Source organism: Podarcis bocagei (assembly GCF_964188305.1).
Source record: "Podarcis bocagei genome assembly, chromosome: 16".
Classification (NCBI taxonomy): Eukaryota; Metazoa; Chordata; class Lepidosauria; order Squamata; family Lacertidae; genus Podarcis; species Podarcis bocagei.
Window position 1 is genome coordinate 31,179,421 of NC_138142.1, and position 20,409 is coordinate 31,199,829.

Below are 20,409 nucleotides of genomic sequence, written 5' to 3' on the forward strand. Positions count from 1 at the left end.
ACATGACCAGGGTCCCATTAATTTCAATGGCTCTACTCTGAGTAACATTCAGTCGGCTGCCATCCATTATATTTCCAGGGTAAGCATAACAACAGCCAAGTCCTACTGAGAGTCGATCCGTTGAAATTGATGGCCACGACTAATGCAAGTTCATTCATTGCAGTGGGTCTGCTCTGATTAGTAATGAGGATACTTGTTTTAGATCAGGGATAGGCAAACTGAGCCCTCCAGATGTTTTAGGACTACAATTCCCATCATCCCTAGCTAACAGGACCAGTGCGCAGGGATGATGGAAGTTGTAGTTCCAAAACATCTGGAGGGCCGGGTTTGCCTATGCCTGCTTTAGATGGTTTGTTGGGGAACTCTTGGTCCTCTAGAGGTGTTCCTGAGCCGCAGTTCCTATCAGCCCTAGGAAGCACGGCTAATTGGCCTGGGATGATCAGCAGGCAATGCTGAGCCACACATACCAAGGGTAGGGTCTGACGAAAGGCAGCCCACCTGCCTTTCCTTCCAATGATTGAGATCCCTGCATTTGCAGGGGGGTTGGACTTAGAGGACCCTTAGGGTCCCTTCCAACTCTACAATTTGATGAGTGAAATGGCACAGGATGGCTTGTGAAGGCTTGAACCGCATGAAGTGGCCACATAAGGACTTGGATGCGCTGCTGCATCTCAGCCAGTACAATGGAACCTTGGAAGCTGAATGCCGAAAACCCGGAAGTAATTGCTTACGTTTTCAAATGCCTCGGAAGTCAAACAGCTTCCACTGCATGTTTTTCAATTTTCTCAATGGAAATTGCCAATAGCCCTTTGCACCTCAGTTGTCGAACATTTTGGAAGTCGAACGGTCTTTTGGAATGGATTATGTTCGACAACCAAGGTTCCACTGTACTGCATAGCCCAGCCTTCCCCGCCCTGGTAGGGACTCCCATCTCCCAACCCAGTGTTTTAATTTCAATGTATTACCAGAAGGTGAACAATCTGTACCTGAACAGAGGTTGGGGGGTGGATCCTGGGGCCTGCCAGTTGTTGCCTGCCACCAACTCCCATCCCTGAACATTGGCTGTGCTGGCAGAGGTTGATGGGAGTAGGAGATGGCAACAAGCGGAAGTACACAGGTCCCCACCACCACCAAAAAAGCTTTACATTGGTTCCCATAATTTTTCCATGGACAATTTGAAAATGTCTGATGGTCTTGAAAGATGTTTTTTCTGCCTGTTGCAGCCATTGTAATGTACTGTGCGATTTGTAATTGTGTTTTACAGACATGATGCAGGCCACCTGAACAAATCTTGCAGACTGCTGATGGTCCAAAGACCACAGTTTTGGAACCCCTGTTCTTAATCGAGGAAAATATTAAAATCTAAAAGGCATCCCAGGTTTTAATTAAAAACAAACAGCCAGCCCAGAGCCTTAGGTTGCATTTTAAAATAGCATCATTTTTTAAGGATTTATTGACATAACCTGTTTTACAAAACTTAGTGCTTATATATATATATTTATATAATATTTTTTAAAAACCCTCCATATTAATGCAAAACACCTTTTCACAAGAGACACGGATGAGGTTCCAATACAGTCACAAGGTCATAACGGGCATTATTGAAATTTTACCTCGGAGTTCACGTTTCACAAGGATAGCTACAAAAAGGACCAAGCTATTGATTCAGAAAGATGGGATTGAAGGAGAACAGCTGTGCAAAAAATGTGACTCCTACTTTCACCTTGGGTGGGGGAAAGGAACTCTGCAGGGGGGGGGACATTCCTTTAAATGGAATTAAAGTAGAGCATGAGACTCTTCATCTCAGGGTTGTGGGTTTGAGGCCCATGTTGGGCAAAATATACCCTCATTGCAGGGGGTTGGACTAGATGACCCTCATGGTACCTTCCAATTCTCTGGCTCTAATTTCCAGCAAGGATCAGCAAATTGGATTGTAAGTGCGGCTTTTCTTGTCCCTGCTTTTTTTGATATATGGCTGTAGGCTATTTTTAAATTCAGTTTCTAGCCCTCATTTATTTCTAACGCATCTGGTCACCACTAACTCTGGACACATGGCCTGTGCAGGGCAGAGGCTCAGCAACTCAACAGCTGAAATCAGGCTGTTCCTTTGGCCTAGAGCTGCCCATCTCAACCATAGACCCTCTTCACTCTGGAGCACAGATCTTTCCCAGCCCCTTTATGGTGGAGAATGAACCTGCAATATTCCAAATGGAAAGCAGGTGTTCCATCACTGAGCAACCGCATTTCCCTAAAAAGATAGTGAAGATTCCAGTCCTCTTGCCTCTTGAGCTAAAGGGTCTATTTATAAGCAGGAAGCTCCAAATCAAACCATTGGTCTATCTTGCGCAGAATTCCTGACATTGACTGGAAGCAACAGTTAAGTTTTTTGGGCAAGGTGTCTCTCAGCCCTGCCTGGAAATGCCAGAGATTAAATCTGGGATTTTCTGCATGCCAAACAGATTCTCTGCCACTGAACTAGGGTCCCCGCTGCCAGAAGACAAAGTGCAAAAGGTTTACCAACCCCATTTCTTTAGTCTCCTAATTCCATCTAACCTCAAAAGGTAAAGGGACCCCTGACCATTAGGTCCAGTCGTGGCCGACTCAGGTTGCGGCGCTCATCTCGCTTTATTGGCCGAGGGAGCCGGCGTACTGCTTCCGGGTCATGTGGCCAGCATGACTAAGCCGCTTCTGGCGAACCAGAGCAGCGCACGGAAACGCCATTTACCTTCCCGCCAGAGCAGTACCTATTTATCTACTTGCACTTGATGTGCTTTCGAACTGCTAGGTTGGCAGGAGCAGGGACCGAGCAACGGGAGCTCACCCCGTCGCGGGGATTCGAACCGCCGACCTTCTGATCGGCAAGTCCTAGGCTCTGGTTTAACCCACAGCACCACCCGCACCCCCTCATCTAACCTAGGGTTTCCCAAACTTGGGTCTCCAGCTGTTTTTGGACTGCAGCTCCCATCATCCCTAGCTAGCAGGACCAGTGGTCAGGGATGATGGGAACTGTAGTCCAAAAACTGCTGAAGAAACCCTGATCTAACCCTGTTCTGGCAGTTCTGCTACGAATAGTGCTGTTGTTCTTTTTTTAAAATAAAAATAAAATCCATTTTGGGAAAACCCAAGTGTTGTCCTTACACAGAGCAGACCCACCAAAATTAATAAAGTTAGTTATGTCTGTAAACTTCAATGGGTCTCTTCTGAGTAGGGCAAGCATGGCAAACACCCCACATCTTGCATAATTCTAAGCTTTTTAGACAGATAAATTTGGGTGAAGCATACATCGTCCTCCTGAGTCCTACAGATGTAGCTGTTTGTTTTGAAGTGGGATTGCATCTGGAAAGGAGGAAATACGCCTTGATCACAGGAAGCTGCCTTATACAGAGTTAGACCTTTGGGTCCATCTAGCTCAGTGCTGTCTACACTGATTGGCAGCAGCTCTCCGGGGTTCTGGGTTCTCTCCCAGCCCTACCTGCAGGTGCTGGGGGTTGAACTTGGGTCCTTGGCTACTGAAACTTGCTCAGCACCTGTTCACTGGGAGCAAAAAGGTAAGTGTCCTATGTCAATTCACATCTTTTTACGAGGAAGACCAACAGCAAATAAAGTAGTCCACGTCCTCCTAATTCACTTACACCAAAGTAAGAGCTTTTAGGGGTAGGGACTTGGAAAGACATGGGTCAAATTAAAACCCAATGACAGAACACTATAAATGCAAATCAGGATACAGGGACGCTGTCAACAGCTCTTCAAGGTGACATTTTTCTGGACTGTTTCATTGTAGGTAGAATCAAGGGGGGGAGACCTCCCTGCATGTAGAAAGTTAGCACATGACAGATTCAACCTAGCATTTTCCTATGTAGCAGGGTTCCCACCCCCACCCCAGAGCCTGGCATAGTACAATCCAGGAAGTGCTGAGTCGCTCAATTCATCTGAGAATCCAAAATGGCCATCTTAAGTGCAATCGCAGGGGAAATGCTCACAACATACCGAACTCCTTGTTTCAAATATTTTAACATGGTATATTAAGCACGGCCGATGCTGCATCAAGCAGGAAGGCCTCTTGCAAGGAGTTCTGCAATATTCTAGGGATGGGAGGGGGGCAAGGGCCGTAATTTGTTCACCCTTCGGCTATATGATGCACAGCCACAACTCGGGGCCTAGGCACTTGTGGGAATTCTTCGTGGCACGGCTTGCGAGGGAGGAACTGGATCTTACCACCCACCTTCCTGCGGGCAGGTCACAGTGGGCAGCTACCCGTCAACCGCTTGGTGTCGCAATGGCGTCAGGTGACCGTATGGGTAAAGGAACAGGCCACAAAGTGCCAATGATTACCTGCTTGGGATGGGCAGCTTGCAAAAAAACCCCAGGACTTCAGCAGGGTTCTGGCAACTGCAAACCCTCCTCTGGCCGAATGACATATCCACCACGTCTCATGCCATCTATTTTGCACGTAGGGCAGCTGGATGTGGCTCAGCTGAGGCCTGGCCCAAACAGCCTCCCAGACCAGAACGGGAGGCCTAGCTATCAAACCACCTGGCCCTTGATGCCTTGGAGCAGGGTGGGAGAACCTCAGGAAGCATTTACCTGTGTTGCTCCTCCCATTTTTGGCTCTGGCTCCGCCCACCACTGCCAAACACCCCTAGAAGGGAAGGCAGCCCTCAGGCTGAAAAAACAGGGTGCACCACCATACAGTAGCAAAAACTTTGCTTCCCACAGAAACCTCCAGGCCTCGGGCCTCGATTAAGAGTACTTGCCCCCCGCAAGAGTGCTCTTACAGACCTTCCTCACTTCAGAAAATACCGAAGCTCCCCCCCCACCTTTCCGAAACCTTACCAAAATAGTTGGGAGCACAAAAAATCCAGGTGCAGAGAAAAGGGGGTTTGGGGAAAGGGGGGGTGAAAACACCTTTAAGAAACCCTTTGTCACTAGAACAGAACATGCAAATCAAAACGGATGCTGTGCAGAGAGAAACAAAGACAAAGCAAAACAAGACTTCCCCGGCGTCTGCATTATTCGCTTCCAGTTGCAGAATTCTGCACTATCCGATTCCAGTCGCAGAATTCCGAAACCTGAGAATTCCAAAAGGGAATTCCGCCATCCATAGGAGGAAGGGGTGGGGAGGAAAACAAACAAGTTGAGTTCGTCGGTCAGCGGAGTCCACCCTGCCACCACGAGGGCAGTCCACGTCCGCAGGCTACACCGTACATACCGGCAAATTGTAACCAAACCCCATTTTCCCTGCGCCTTGAACACTTGGCTTGACGTCGGCAGGCTCAGAGTCCGGGCTGGGGGAGGTCTTTGTGCCCAGGTGCCTGGGATTCTGAGCCGGCCCATTTTCGGCGTAAGCATCGAGGATGGTCTGTTTCTCCAGCGCTGTGAACTCCAGGGAGAACCGGTGGACCTGAAGGATGTGCCGCTTGATGGTGCTGACTTTAAGGGTCGCCAACGTGCCCCCGCACACCATGCACACCAGCCCGTGCCGCTGCTCATCGTAATCCATCAGGTACTCTACCCGCCAGCGCGGCTGGTAGTTGCGGCGCTGACCCCGCCGGGACGGGGCACCGGCCAGCGAAGACGCAGCCTCCGAGGATTGCTGAGAGGGAGCTAGTCTTCCTGCTGCGGGGGCCTCTTCCTCATCTTCTTCCTCTCCTCCAGGCATTGTCACGCCCTCTTGAGATTCCTCAGGGGACAAAGGGGGGTTGCAAGCCTGCTGAGATTCCACTGGAGGAACAGAACAACAACAGCGGGGCGATTACAGTCCAGCCAGGAGTAATCAAATATCTCCGCAACTTAGGACTGTCGTATTTATATATTTATATTTAATTATTATCACTATTACTATTATTAAACCGTATGCTGAACTGTGAAATAAAGTACCTGGGAAACCACCAAGCTGGGAGTCCAAGTGCTATCTTTTTCCTCCTCCCTCCTCAATCCCTTTTCCTTATGTGCCACGTCTTTTAGCTTTCCTGTTAACAGCCCTGCTACTATACTGCCCTCCATGAAAGACCCCCATCCATTCTTTATGATAATCACCAGGGCTAGCTGGCTGAAAAATAATAATAAAGGTATTATTAATTATTATTATTATTATTATTATACCAGGAGCAAAATGCACCTGGGGGATTTCAAACACTGCCTGCCCCTTACCTTTGTCTGCCTCGCCGTCTGTTTCGGGCAAGGAGTCTTCCGCGTCCGCCAGGCGGGCCACCTTCTGGTTCCACTCCTCCACGATGAGGGCCTTGACGTGGTGGCTCAGCTGGGTGGAGTCCGGGTGCTTCTGCTGAATGTGCCTCTTGATGGTGCTCATCTTGAGCGTGGCCAAGGAGCTCCCGCACACCATGCACACCAGGCCGTGGCGCGACCCGTTGTAGTCCATCAAGTACTCCACCCGCCAGTGCTCCTGGAAGTAGCGGCGGTGGTCCCTCCCCCGGGCTGGGGCGGGAAGGCCGCTCTCTTCCGAGTCCCAAGCGCCGGCCTCCTCGGAGCCGTCCTCGCCAGCAGGCTGGTCTGGAGACGTGGGGGGGTCCACCTCCTTCTTGGTCAGGTCCTGAGGGGACGGCTCAGACTCTGCCTCTGGGGTGGATCCAGGAAGGAGTGGGAAAGGAGGGGGGGGACAAGAGGACGGATTTAATTACACAAAGGTCCTGCTTACCAAGCACACAGTGTCCCCTGCAAATCGATCGTTAGCCAAGCGTTTGCATAAGGAGTCAATGATTTCCATTGAGTCCTGTGGGGAAATTTCTAATTTTGATTTTCCCGCCTAATTTTTGAAAAATTATAATTTTGAATTTTGACCTCCCAGTGTTCCCTGCAAATCAATCGTTAGCCGAGCGTTTGCATAAGGAGTCAACAATTTCCATTGAGTCCTGTGAGGAAATTTCCAATTTTGATTATTTTTTTTATAATTTTTGAAAAATTCTAATTTTGAATTTTGACCTCTCACCGAAAAACAGAAAAAATGCTCTCTGGTTTATCTGATCTCTCACTCACTTCATTGCTCCACCAACCAGCAAACAGCAAGCAAGGAAGTAGAAGATGCTCTCTGTATCTGAATCTGCGATGTGTCTAGAGACGTTTGGGTAGCCATTCCTCATGTTTGGACAGGTGAATGTTCGCTGTTTCTTATTCGTAAAGCAGAACCTGCGCGTAGTAATGCCAAGGTTCTTGTCTTGCCCTCTATATGTGCCTCACTTTGCATCCTCTGTTCTGAGCCAATTCATCCGCAGTAACGACCACCCCTTTGTAGTTCTGGGACCAGTGACATGTTAAGGGTGCTAAGATTTGTTAGGAGACCCTTATTCCTCTCACAGCGCTACAATTCGCAGAATTCCCCAGGAAGAGACAGAAAGAGTAGCTCTGTGACTCAGTAACTCTCAGCACCTTTAGCAAACTATAACTCCCAGGATTTTGGGGAGGAGAAGCCATGGCTGTTTAAAGCGGCATGATACTGCTTTAAAATGTATAGTACAGATAGCGAAGACAATACCAAGCTAGATGCACTAAAGGTTCAAGGCAGCACAAGTCAGTTTGTTTCCTACTCGCAAGCCATCCCCATTTTGAGGACACTCCATTCTGCACGCCTATCTTTGATTTTCCGGGTTTTGCCACTCACCAGGATTCTGTGCCCACTGAGCATGCTCAGTCCGCACTCACTTATCTGTTTTGTACTTGCGCAACTCTTGGTTCCGCTCTCCCTCCCACAAGAGACTGCTGGATGCCTCACTTTCTGGTTACAAAAGGATTTGGAGGAATGAGCTTCCTGTTTGCACCTGCTGTTTGGCCCTCCCCCCTGACCATTGGCTGTAGCTGCTGGGAGCTGGAGTTCTCCACCATACGGACAACGCCGGGTTCCCTTATCCTTGGTCACTAGCATGTATCCTGGCTTTCCTTCAAGAAGAAGCTACAGACAAGAGCTCCTCGATTTTAAGTACAGTGCCTGATTCAGAGAAGCAACACAGCAGGCCCAAAACTTATGCGGAGCTTACGCTCCAGGGATCCAAGAGCAGATACAAAATCATGCAAAGTCAGGAAGATACCTGGAACCTCCCCTCTGTACAACCAATCCTACCTTCCGGGACTCTGGGAAGGGGAAGGTCATTTGAGGCCTCAGGAATGCACACCCTTCCTGAGGGTTCAAGCAGCCTTCCCAGAGCCTGGGAATCAAGGCTGATGGCTTAAGAACTGTTTCCACGGCAGGAAAAACTGGCGCAGAAAGAGATTTCCAAGCCCTCTGCCTTGCTTACTGGGCTCTGCGAAGGTCACACGAAATCCCGTGTGGCCTTCGCGAGGTCTCAGACAGCCTCTTCCACCAGTTTCTTCACCCTCTGCATTCTCCATTTACAGTGGTACCTCAGTCAAATGGAATCTGTTCTGTAAGTCCGTTCAACTTTCAAAATGTTTGGAAACCAAGGCGCGGCTTCCAATTGGCTGCAGGAAGCTCCTGCAGCCAATCGGAGGCCACGTTGGACATTTGGGTTCCAAAGAATGTTCGCAAACCGGAGCACTCACTTCCAGGTTTGCAGCGTCCGGGAGCCAAAATGTTCAAGTCGCAAGGCGTTCGTCAACCAAGGTACGACGGTATTTATCTACTTTCCCGTCGCCTGCACAATCATGTCATTTGCAGGCCTGCTGAAATATCGTTCTAATTCCAGCGCTCTGCTTCCGCCCTCCCCTCCCGCCTTCTGCCCGCTTCCTGCCTCACCCACTGGTGCCTCTCCTGTGCCCTCGGCTGGCGGCACCACGGCCCGGGCGTTCCAAGTCTCCAGGATCCTGGACTTCTCGGCAGGGCTGAAGCCAAGCGAGCTGGGGTGGGCATCCATGACGTGCCTCTTGATGTCGTCCAAGTTGAGGCTGGGGAGTGAGGAGCCACACATCATGCAAAAGAGGCGGTTGCCCTGAGGGTCATAGTCCATCAGGAACTCAGACTGGAACCAGCTCTGCAGGGACTCTTTCAGGTAGCGCTCCAAGTTCTGCTCTTCCCCTCCCGGAGAGGCTTTCAAGGCCAGGCCGGAGGGCCGCCGCCCCCCACGAGAGGAGAGGGGTCCTGGGCCACGGCGCCTCCTGCGGCTGCTACTCAGCGGAAATTCTCCACCTGTACAGAAGCAAGGCAGGTGGAGAGCAGGTGAACCTTCTTGTCCGCTTTTCAGAATCTAATTTCGTCAGAGATGATGAACATTATTAAATAAACTGTTGTCCGCTGTCCAAAATTAATGTTACTGATATCTACAATGTAGATAAAGTGTCAGAAGAATTGGTCTTATATTTCACATTTTCACATGTGAAATGTGAATTCACGAATATAATGTATATGTAGCAATATGTAAAGATTTCATATATGTATTGCAACATTAATAATAAATTAATTAAGAAAAGAAAAAAAAGAATTGGTCTTATATATATATGATTGTGGAAGCTCGAACAGTAATTGAAACTCAGGGGGGAAACAGCCCAAAATATTACGCTGAACACTCGGTACCACCCACTCTGGAATACAGCTATAATGGAAAAAATCACACATAATTTGAGATTTTGACAAGCCTAGAACCTCCAGATATATGATTTGGCATTCCTTTATGACATATACAAGGGAACCGTCATTTTCAAGACAACCCCCGTCACCACCTTGGCAAATCTGGAACTATGATAATCAGATCACGACAATATTTACTTGGGCTTTGTTTTTGTTTTTAACCCACATACAACTGCACTTATTCTACGTGCCTGATTTATCGTTTTGCTTTTCATCTTTTAATTTTCATCTGTTCACTTTTATATACACTATAAAATTAAATTAAAAATCTTCACAAAAAGATAAAAATAAAACCTCCTTATCTGCTTGGGATGGCCACTTAATGTATTTTTTTAAATTAAAAAAAGGAAGGATGAAAGGAATATCCAACTGTAAAAAAAGTTGCATGGGTCCCCAGGGAGGGAAAACAGAGATCATCTTGTCTTTCATCCACAAGGTTCAATTCCCAGTGGCTTCCTCAGGCAGGGCTGGCAAAGATTCCCTGTCTGAAAGCCTAGAAAGCTGTTGCCAGACAGTGCAGAAAGGGAAACTGGCAGGTGTAGCCAACACAGAAGTGAACCCAGTTCACTTCTCAGCTGATTCCACCCAGCTGATTAGCAAGTGGGCGTGGCTTGGGGCAAATGACCAAATTGACCAAATCAGAACCAACCCACCCCTGGGAAGCCAGGATTGGCCCCCAGGCTGGAGGCTCCCCACCCGTGATGTAAACAATAGTGAGCTAGAAAGAGGCGACGGCCTGACTTAGCACAAAACCTTTGCTGTTGGACTTCAACTCCTATCATCCCCGACAACTCGGTAAGATGACTGGGAATGATGGGAGTCAAACAGCATTTGGGGGACACATTTATATCCTGGGTCTCCACAGTGCAAGTCCAATCCTCTCACTGTGTTAAGCAATTTAGTTGTCAGGATTAGCTATCAAAGTATCATCCATACATGAAGTTGTGGGCAGGAATTGAAATGTAAGCAGTGGATTACTGAAAGAACTAAGGATAACGAAGTTTAGATAATAAAAACACATGTACTGTGAAACAGCTACGAAAAAGAAGTGGAAAACACACATCAGGAAAGCGGGGGAGCGGGAAGTCAATAAGAAATCTTTGCTGATTTTTTTTTGGGGGGGGAGGATATGATGATAAATGTTTTGGAATATTTTTGGAGATTTAATAAAAATTTTGTGCCTCATATCTGAAGTCCAACAAACACTAGAAACATAACTCTCTCTCTTTTTTTTAATGAAACCTATATAAAAATTTAGTTCTCAGGGGGGGTTTTGTCATCTGTTCAAGTAACAATTTTTATGGCCAAAAATATAGTCACTGAATAAAAATTACCACTATGGAAGAAAAATATACCATTTCTGACAATATTTAAAAAGGGGGTGGGATTAGACCAACAAACAGAAGATAAGGCATCATAAATATATGATTTTTGACATGACTGAGAATCGCAGAGCCAGGGATGGAGAACTTTAAAGCGTTAAGGTCGGGATGTGGAAAATATGAAAACAATGAGAGGAGGCGGGACTGAAGACTTGGAGATACGCTTCAGAGGTCCAGACTATGGGGAGCCCAGAAAAATTAATAATTAAAATTTGGATTACAATTTGGTCTTTTTTATTTTAGCTTTTTGTTTTTAATTAGATTATGATGTGGATATGTTGATTGGCTGCCTTTATTGGAAAATCAATAAAAACAATTTCAAACAAACAAACAAAGGATAAGGCTATCCGTGGCTACGATTAAGATGAGCCACAAACCCGCGAACTTAGGCCCCCCTACCGTGGCCCCCCTCCTGAGTCTCGGGCGCGTTGGGGTGCTCTCTGGCTCCGTCGCTCTCTGCCTCGAGGCCCAGGTGGGCGTCCCAGCTGTTCATGATGACCTCCTTCTCGTGGGCGCTCCAGGCCAGGGAGTAGGGGTGCTTCTGGCGGATGTGCCTTTTGATGGTGCTGAGCTTGAGGGTGGCCAGGGAGCTGCCGCAGACCATGCAAATCATGCCATGCCGGGCGGCGTTGAAGTCCATCAGGTACTCTGCCCTCCAGTGCTCATGGTAGTAGCGCCGGTGGTCGCGCCCGGGGATGCGGCTCTTCCCGGGCCTCGACGCCCGCTCCTCGCAGTGATCCGAGTACTTGCGCCCTCCGGAGAGGAGGGCAGAGGGGTCCTTGACGGTGGTCCCTCGAATGAGGCCGTTCCCAGAGGGCCGCAGGGCGTGTCCAGAGCGCAGCTCACCGCTGCTTAGCGAATCGGCCGCCTCTTCTGGGAACAGCGACTCTTCTGGGGAGACACAAACACTCGCCTTCAATAATAATAATAATAATGAGTGGAGCTTACGACGAAACCTCTTCCTATTTGGCATTTTAAAAAAGGAATTAAAGAGCTGCTGAGAGTAAGGGTGGTGGCGGTTAGGATTAGCACAATGGATTAACAACACAGATAGGTTCCCGGCTGCAAGGAGGATACAGTGTACAGTGGTACCTCAGGTTAAGAACTTACCGTAATTCGTTCTGGAGATCCGTTCTTAACCTGAAACTGTTCTTAACCTGAGGTACCACTTTAGCTAATGGGGCCTCCTGCTGCCGCCGCGCCGCTGGAGCACAATTTCTGTTCTTATCCTGAAGCAAAGTTCTTAACCCGAGGTACTATTTCTGGGTTAGCGGAGTCTGTAACCTGAAGCGTCTGTAACCCGAGGTACCACTGTAACTGTTTTGACAGGAGGCAAAACAACGGCGGGGACAGGGGCGGGGGGAGGTGGTGCAAGACTTGCTGGCCAGGAAGCAAAGATGTTGTGTCACTTTGGGAAAGCAAGGTTGAAGCAGTGGGACCATAGGTTTGGAAGGGGCACCAGGGTCATCTAGTCCAACCCCCTGCAAAGCAGGAGTAACAGACGTTGCAGGGGTACAAAGGAAAAGCGAGGGGTGCTGTATACAACATTGGAAGGGGCTGGTTTCAAATGGGCAGCAGGACCTGTCAAAGAGACAGGCCCACAAAACCACACCTGGGGCTGAGAGGGGTTTGTCCAAAGGGGGGGGGAGGGGTTTCCCCAAAGGAGGAGCCAAACTCCCCCGAAGTCTTCCTGATCTTCAAGGGCGAGGACACACACACACCCCTTCAGGGAGAGAGGGCTCCCCCCTTTCCACGTCATTTGATTCTTGGCAGCTCGGGTTCCTTTTGTGCTCAATCCCTCGTCGCTATTTTTTTGAATGGGAGAGGAAGGAATCCGTCCAGGGCTGAAGCGCCCAGGAAGATGGAGGAAGGCGGGGAGGGGGGGGAAATCTTAAAGGGGCCATCGCTCTTCCTCCACCCGCCCCCCCCCCGACTTCCTTCTCTCTGCCCAGCTGGGCAAACTTGCAACACTCCCCACAACAAACACACCCCTACCAACACCGACCAGGTATTTTTTTCCGGGGGGTGCCACTCTCCCAACTCACACACGACCAGCAGGTGGCGTGGAAAAGAGGTGGGGGGCGCGCGCATATATCCCCCCCTCCCAAAGAGGGGGCCTTTTGTACTCACCTGGATCCTGGGGCTCGAGCTTGATGCAAAGGCTGGGGGGCTCCTCCATGCTTGGCTCCCTCCCTCCCTGCCTAGGGATTCATCTCCACCCCCCACCTCGATGCACACAAATAACCTTCCCGGCTTCGCTGTGGATACTCTCGGATCCGTTGCAATATTCCCCCCTTCCCCCCCCCAACCCCGATTTCTTAAAATAAAAATATATATGGATAAATGGCAATTTTTTTCCTCCCCCCACCGCTTTTAATCGACTTGCATCAAGGCTCCGTTTCCACGGCCGAAAAAGAAGAAGAAGAGGAGCCAGGCAGGCTCCGGTTAGCAGGGTGGGGATGCCTTTCCCCCCCGGGGCCCCTGGGGCTCCTTTAAGGGCTCCTGGGTAAATTTAAAGGGGACGTGCTCTATTTTTGCAGCTGAGGGGGGAGGGGAGGGAGAAAAAGAGGGGAGGGGAGGAGAGGGGGTGATTCACTGGACACCCCCTTCCAAAAAAAAGTGTCTCAAAGCATCCCTAACCCGGTTCTTCCTCGTTGTATTGTTTTGTCCCCTAAGCTATATATATATCCATATATCCGTATTTAAGGTGTATTTTTTTAAAGCCTACATAACCAGGTCCCTAACGCGGCCCCCTGCTGCTGGCGCAAGGGGATGAGAGATTTTGGAAAGTGGGGGGAGGGGGAAATTGGGGGAATGAGAGGAAGGGGCTTCCCCGTGGCCCCTGGCCCTTCAAGCAAGCCTTCCGTTCAATCCGATTGTGTTTTAGCTGTTGCAGGTTATCTTGAGTATACATCATGCATTTGAAGCACATTATTATGCCCACCAAAGAATCCTGGGAACTGTAGTTTACCCCTCCCCCACGGAGCTACAGTTCCCAGCACCCTTAACAAACTACAGCTTGTGTGTGTGAATAGGCTATAAAGTGAAGACTCCGGAATAAAACACGTTACCCGCAACAACAGATCCTGGGAACTTTAGCTTTTTAGAAGTGCTGAGAATTTTTTTGGCCCTATAAGGGGCAAACTACAGTTCTCAGATTTGTTTGTGAGGAGGTCATGTGCTTTAAATGTATCCTCACTATCCCTAATGCACATTCTAGAGAGGAATGCACAAGCAGGTAAATGGGTCAATACGTTATGAAGATTCCCAGATGCAGTTTTGGAGAGTTACCATTCTCCGCCCTTCTGACACATCTCTCTATGGCAGGTGTGAAATATGCAGAAATCCAACAGGTGAAGCATACAGAGATGCACTGCTACGAAAAGCTTCCCTTGTTGCATTTCTGCCTACCTGGCAGGGTTCAAAGACATGGGAGCTTAGCTAGGAACAACAAATGTGGAGAGATCAACCCTCTTTGGGGCCCATATTTTCAGTATGTTGTAGGGCAGAGATGAGGAACCCGTGGCCCTACAGATTCCGTAGAACTACAGTTCCTCTCATCCCTAAGCACTGGTAACGCTGGCTGGGGCTGATGGGAGCTGGAGTCCAGCAAAATCCAGAGGGCCACAGACGCTCTATCCTAGCTGTAAGGGATAGATAGAGGACTGATCAACACAATCAAAGGGGTTTTGGGGTTGCCAACTGACCAGAAGGGGAAAACAGGCACAGCCTGCTCTTGCACTGTTAGCAACAGTTTTATCTGCAGAAGTCCTCAGATGACCACTGATTTGCTGCACAGAGATCAGCAGCGTTATTGGCTAATGCGTGCCGGCTGAGCACAGGCGCAGGGGACAGTAAATAAGTTGGCAACTTTAATGGGGTTGACAGGGAGCTGAAGAAGCTTGAGGCAGAAGATGCAATAAGCTTATTGATTTATTTAACAGAGCTTGTGTCATTTGATTGTAAGGAGACTCTCTAAAGTGGCTTGCGAAAACATATCAATAAAAGACACAGTTAAAAACTGGTATTTTTAAAAATTCAAAATTTTATTAAAATCAACAAGCTAAAAACAGTTTAAAACACTAACACAACACATCAGTTCATCCCTGTTTAGGCAGACTGAGTTTGGAGCTGAGCATGGTTGAAGAGAGACGAGGTTTGCCCTTGCTGAAAGACTTGCAGGAAAACCACATCTACAAGCTGCCCATTGGGTTGTGTGAACTGTCGAGTTTGGGTCCAGGTTGTTGCTTTTCACCAGGCAAGGCTCCTGTGCCTACAAGCGTGGCTAATCTGTGACCCTTCAGGTGTAGACTCCAATTCCCATCACCCCTGACTATTGGCTTGGCCTGCAGTGGCTGATGGGAGTTGGAGTCTAGCAACATTTGGAAGGCAGCCTCCCCTATCCTAGGGTATGAATTCAACCAGTGGCGTAGCGTGCGTTGTCAGCACCCGGGGCAAGGCAAGTAATTTGCGGCCCCTAACCCGTGGATTTTAGCAGGGGCAGAGAGCTGCGAGTGCGAGATGTTGCGCCCGGTGCGGCCGGCCCCCCCTGCACCCCCCACGCTACGCCACTGAATTCAACAGGTATGGCCGGGATTGGTAGCAACAGGTAAGCTTTATTTGTTGCACTTCTGGCCATTGCGTCACTGTTAACGGAGACAAATGTTGACATTAAGTTGTTATCATCATCATTATTATTATTTTCCAATCTAGTGCCATCGGTGTGCTCAGCAGTTGACAAAGTTCAAGAATAGCATTTCCTCCAAAATATCCCCTTAGGCTTAAATTACGTTGGCACCTGGGTTCTAAGGGCCAAGCTTTACACAGCAGATTGCAAAGCTGTAGGAGGGGCCAAATTTGGACCAAGCGCACCACAAAGGGCAAAAACATATGAGCTCTGCCGGATCAGGTGAAAGGCCTATCTAGTCCAGCATTTTCACAATTTATCTAGGAAATGGTGACTATCACTACATCTTGCAGTAGCAAATTCCACAATTTAACTTGGTGCTGGGTGGAGAAGTCGTTACTTTTCCCAGTCATGAATTTTCCAACATTTGGCTGAACTGGATGTCCATGAGTTCTAGGACTCAGCTATACAGCTGCAAATATAACATTTGAAGTGTGTTTTAAGTGCATTATACAAAGAGGAAACTAGATGGTGATGGTGAGCTAGTGGCAAATTCAATATATCATTTTTATGCGTGTGTAGATTCCACCCTAGTGACATGAGAGAGGGAGGAAAACTTCTCTCTGTCACTTTCTCCACATAATGCATGATTTTATAAACTGTGATCATGTCTCCCCTAAAAAGTCTCAATGTTGTAACCTTTCCTCACAAGGAAGTTGTGGGGTGGGCTGGAGGAAATTGCATTCAAACATAACTGCACATGAGTGCTAGTTGGCCCCCAAAGGGGTTAAGATCACAGAGTTCTCTTCTCAGACTCCATGAGGGTAAATGTGAAGCTGCTTCTTTTCCTTTCTCTCATTCTCTTTGCACCATGTAAACGACCAGGATGGACATGCCTGAACTTTCTCCAAGCTCAGGACATGCATGTTTGAAACTACAGTGGTACCTCGGTTTATGAACTTAATCCGTTCCGGAAGTCCGTTCTTAAACAGAAACTGTTCTTAAACCAAAGTGCACTTTCACTAATGACGCCTCCCGCCATCGGTAACCTTCCACCATTCGGCTTCCGTTCTTAGACCAAGGTAAAGTTCACAAACCGGGACACTACTTCCGGTTCTGCAGAGTTCGTAAACCGAATAGTTCATAAACAGGACTGTTCTTAAATTGAGGTACCACTGTACATTCTGTATTTTGTTAGCTATGTTCTCCTTATTGCTGCATGGAACAACTCATGAATCAGACCTTTAGATTTAGTAAGTAAAGCATTTTAAACTTACTTAATAGTGTGTGTGGTCTGTTCATTGCAAGAATGGTAGAGAGAGGGGCAAAGAGCTTTAAAGCAGACAATATGGGTCTAACAGTTCATATTCCCCCACTTTACTGTTTTTAACTTTGCTGGGGGCTCTCTCCTGCTGGAGAGTGTGCAAAGCCCCGTGTTTTGAATCTAGACATCCAGCTGATTCTTTTGTTAATTACACACACAAGGGTCAAATCTATTTTCTTCCCACATGGGGTGGGGAGCTCTATCAATTTGCTTAGGCAATTGGGCAGCAGGCAATTCTTTCAGCCTCAGCCTGCACAGTCTGCTATGTAAGGGTTATAATACTGTCCTACCTTATAAGGTTCTTGTAAGGCTTAGCAAGACAATATGGGTGTTCTGTTTGTTTCAGAGCTTTGTAGCACTCCAAAGTTTTGCTGTTTCCCCTCATTATAACTTGATTTGTAATAAGAAAACAGGAGATGGAGAAAGGGGCCTGAAGTTTACTCAGATTCCTAAACTGTTGTCGCCAAAAGGACAAAGAGCCTTGAAACACCTTAAAGATACCACAAGACTCCTTGTTGTTTTCCAGATGATCGGATCATTGAAGAACTTTCCCTGAAAAGAAAGCTAAGCTAAAACATTTGGGGCGTTTACAGGGTGGTGGTGGTAAACCAAGATATGACTTGATAGACGTTTGTAACACTATACAGAAGAAAATGGATAGTCCATCTATTCTTCCTGTCCCGCAATGATTAGAAAGGGGGGGGGGGTATCCTCTCACAAAACTGACTGGGAGCTAGTGGAGAAGAAGTCAAGGAAAGCACTTCTTCAAGCAGACATATGGAACTCAACACTACAATGTGTTGTGAGGGCCGGCCACTAGGTCCGATGGATTCCTACCCATGGAGGAAGGGAGCTAGAGGAAGAGCTATATTACTAATGACAGCTAAACTGAGCCTCCAAAGCCAGTGGCAGTCTACCTTCAAATGTCAGTGTATCTCAGGGATGCTGGCAGGGAGGCATCAGGAGAAGACTTGTGAGGTTTTGTTACAGGCATCTCTGGTTGGCACTTATTTGGAAGCAGGAAGAGTTGGACTTTTCGTTTTCCATAGGCTCTCTGATCCCTTTCTGCAGGCTCTAACTCGCCTTTCTCACTCCCTTATATTTCCTGCAACTCCACCCCTTCCCCTCCAGGGGGCGAACGAGCCGCCCGCCTCTATGCTCCCGGTCTGTCCGCTGCGCCGAGTGGTCTATAACCTGCGGAGGGGCGGAGAAGAGAAGAGAACGCCGCGCTGGCCATTGGATCCGCTGGGTAGCGAAGGCAACGCAGATCTAAGAAAAGAGAGACATATACGCCGTCGTCGCGCTCCCGAGCGAGAACTTCCGGCCTGAAAGCGGACTGTTCCTTTCCTTACCGAACGCAACTTCCGATGCGGAACATAGAGATAAGAAAACAGCCGCCGGGGCGACGTATCTATGGCGGCGTTCCCTTTCCCGCCGGAAGTTATGGCTATCTCTGACAACAGAGCGGAGGAGGGAAAGGTCCTTCGGACAATGAAACCATAGAGTGGGAGCGGGGAGGAGAGGCCGCTCTGCCTCGCTGGGAGCCGGAGAACTCTATGCTGCGTGGCGGGGGCTCCAGCGGGAGAGCTCGGGAGGCCTGGAGCAGCTGAGCGGCCGGCCAGGTGGGGAGAGAGGCCCGCTGGGTATGTAGGGGCGGGGGCCAAGACGCCGGGGGGGGGAGAGGTCCTACCGGCCCCCAAATATGAGGGGGGGCTGCTGTCCCACCACACCTGGGGTGGGGGAGGGGCTGGGGAGCTGTTCAACGCCCCCCCATATAGACGTTGCTGGTGGGGGCTGTTCTTCCCCAGTAAACATAGCTGGCGTCCTCAGTACCTGGGGTGATGTCCCCCCCGAAACACAACGGTGGTGGGAAGGGTTGGTGGCCCCTCAGCTGTGGTGGTATTTCTCCCCCAGTTGTGGGGCCACCCCAGTTATGGTGGTATTTCCCCTCCCACACACCTAGGGTGGCCCCGCAACTGGGGTGCTACTTCCTCCCATAAACACAGCTGGGTTGGGGGGGGGGAAGGGCTGGCGTTTCCTCACACCAGCAGCACAATGGGTGGGGGGGAGGGCTGATGGGGCCCTCCACAGCTGGGTTGGCACATCTGGAAGAGGGGAGAGGCTGGTGCTCCCTACCCCTCCTCCGCCATAAATGCACCTTTCATGTGTTGATGTGCTCATTGCGTGCATGCACAAGCAGAGATGGTCACCACCAGGTGGGATGGGAGAAGGCCTGGTGTCCCCCCCCCCCCGAAAAACACCTGGGGTGGTGTTTGATTGGGGGGAGAACTTATTTTCTTTTTGCAGTTTAATTGTATTACAAGGTCACTTTTGTCCGCCCCCCCCCAGCTGCTTAGGTTGAAGGGGAAGGACTGGCAAAGAGCTAGGTTAGGATCAAGTCACAAGGGCAAGTGCCTGGTAGGCATATTCGGTGGGGTTGCCTGGCTCAAGAAGGGTGAGCATGTGGGGAGGTCAGAAGAATATTAATGGGGGGGAGGGAGCCTATTGCATGGCAAGTAGTGAAAAGGGGGTTTGGCGCATAGCTGTCAACGTTTCCCTTTTTTTAAGGGAAATTTCCTTATTCTGAATAGGATACCTCGCAAGAAAAGGGGAAAGTTGACAGCTATGGTTTAGTGTGTTAGGGTTGTATCCAGCTAAGTCCTACTCACAGCAGACCCACTGAAATGAACATCCAGGTCCATTCATTTCCATGGGTCTACTCTGAACATTGGAGACAACCCATGGACTCTTAAGGGAGGAGATGTGAAAATGGAGCTCCTTGTGCTGAGTGGATGGGGGTGATACCTGGGATTGGGGAGGCCTGAGCTTCAGGAAGGAATCAAAATGGTACAGCAGGGAGATCTGGGTGGTGGTGGAGGGACATGGATCTTTGCCTCTTTTGGGGAGATAATGGGGAAGATTGTAATTCAGAAGAAGGTACTATGGATTAATCCAAGGAGGAGAGTATGGGGTGCATCTGCAAAAGATGGGGACATTTTGCCTCTTTTAAGATGCAGATGAGACACACAAAGACCCTGAAAAGGGTATTACCCTGTGGGGATGGTGTGGGGCAGGATGTAGAGGGAGAACAGAGGAGAAATCTGTGAGTAGAGGCAAGGTAGAGAAGGGTGGGAGGTCTAGAAGGAGAAGTCAGGCTGGCTGGCTAGCTAGCTGAGATCCAGGGACAAATTAAAATGGTGCCTGGTGAGGGGGAAGGAGGTGCAAAGTTGTTTTTATTGTATTTTTAATAATTTGTTGTAAGCTGCCCAGAGTGGGGTACAAATAATGAATTTTTGATGATGATGATGATAATAATGATAGACTTTGGGGTAGAAGGTTCAGAACAGGGAGATGCAACAATGAAAATTGTTTGGTGGGAGAAATGAGATTCTGGAGAAATAAAGACTTGAAGGAAAGTGATATTATTTCATAATTATTATCACTTTATTCGTAGGCCACCTTTCCCCCCCATCCCTCCCAAAATGATGCTCAAAGTGGCTTATAACAATGAAATCAGAATAAATAATTTCATAATAAAAGTAAT

General features: G+C 48.7%; 1 protein-coding gene across 1 annotated transcript; it reads right to left on the bottom strand.

Moving 5' to 3' along the window:
* Positions 1–1,417: 1,417 nt before the first annotated feature.
* ZFTA (zinc finger translocation associated) lies at positions 1,418–13,554 on the bottom strand. Its single transcript, XM_081174091.1, has 5 exons — positions 13,045–13,554; positions 11,314–11,805; positions 8,705–9,094; positions 6,151–6,576; positions 1,418–5,721 (listed from the first exon to the last, which is right to left on the bottom strand). The coding sequence occupies exons 1-5, from the start codon at positions 13,091–13,093 to the stop codon at positions 5,195–5,197; spliced, it is 1,884 nt and encodes a 627-aa protein (XP_081030217.1). The 5' UTR covers positions 13,094–13,554; the 3' UTR covers positions 1,418–5,194.
* Positions 13,555–20,409: the final 6,855 nt, after the last annotated feature.

Bases quoted from the DNA above. Each gene is read 5' to 3' on its own strand.
- ZFTA (XM_081174091.1), bottom strand. From the start codon at position 13,093: ATGGAGGAGCCCCCCAGCCTTTGCATCAAGCTCGAGCCCCAGGATCCA. The intron at 9,095-11,313 runs GTAGGGGGGCCT...GCTTCTGTACAG, and splicing joins GACTCAGGAGGGGGGCCACG to GTGGAGAATTTCCGCTGAGT. The intron at 5,722-6,150 runs GTAAGGGGCAGG...CTGTTCCTCCAG, and splicing joins AGACGGCGAGGCAGACAAAG to TGGAATCTCAGCAGGCTTGC.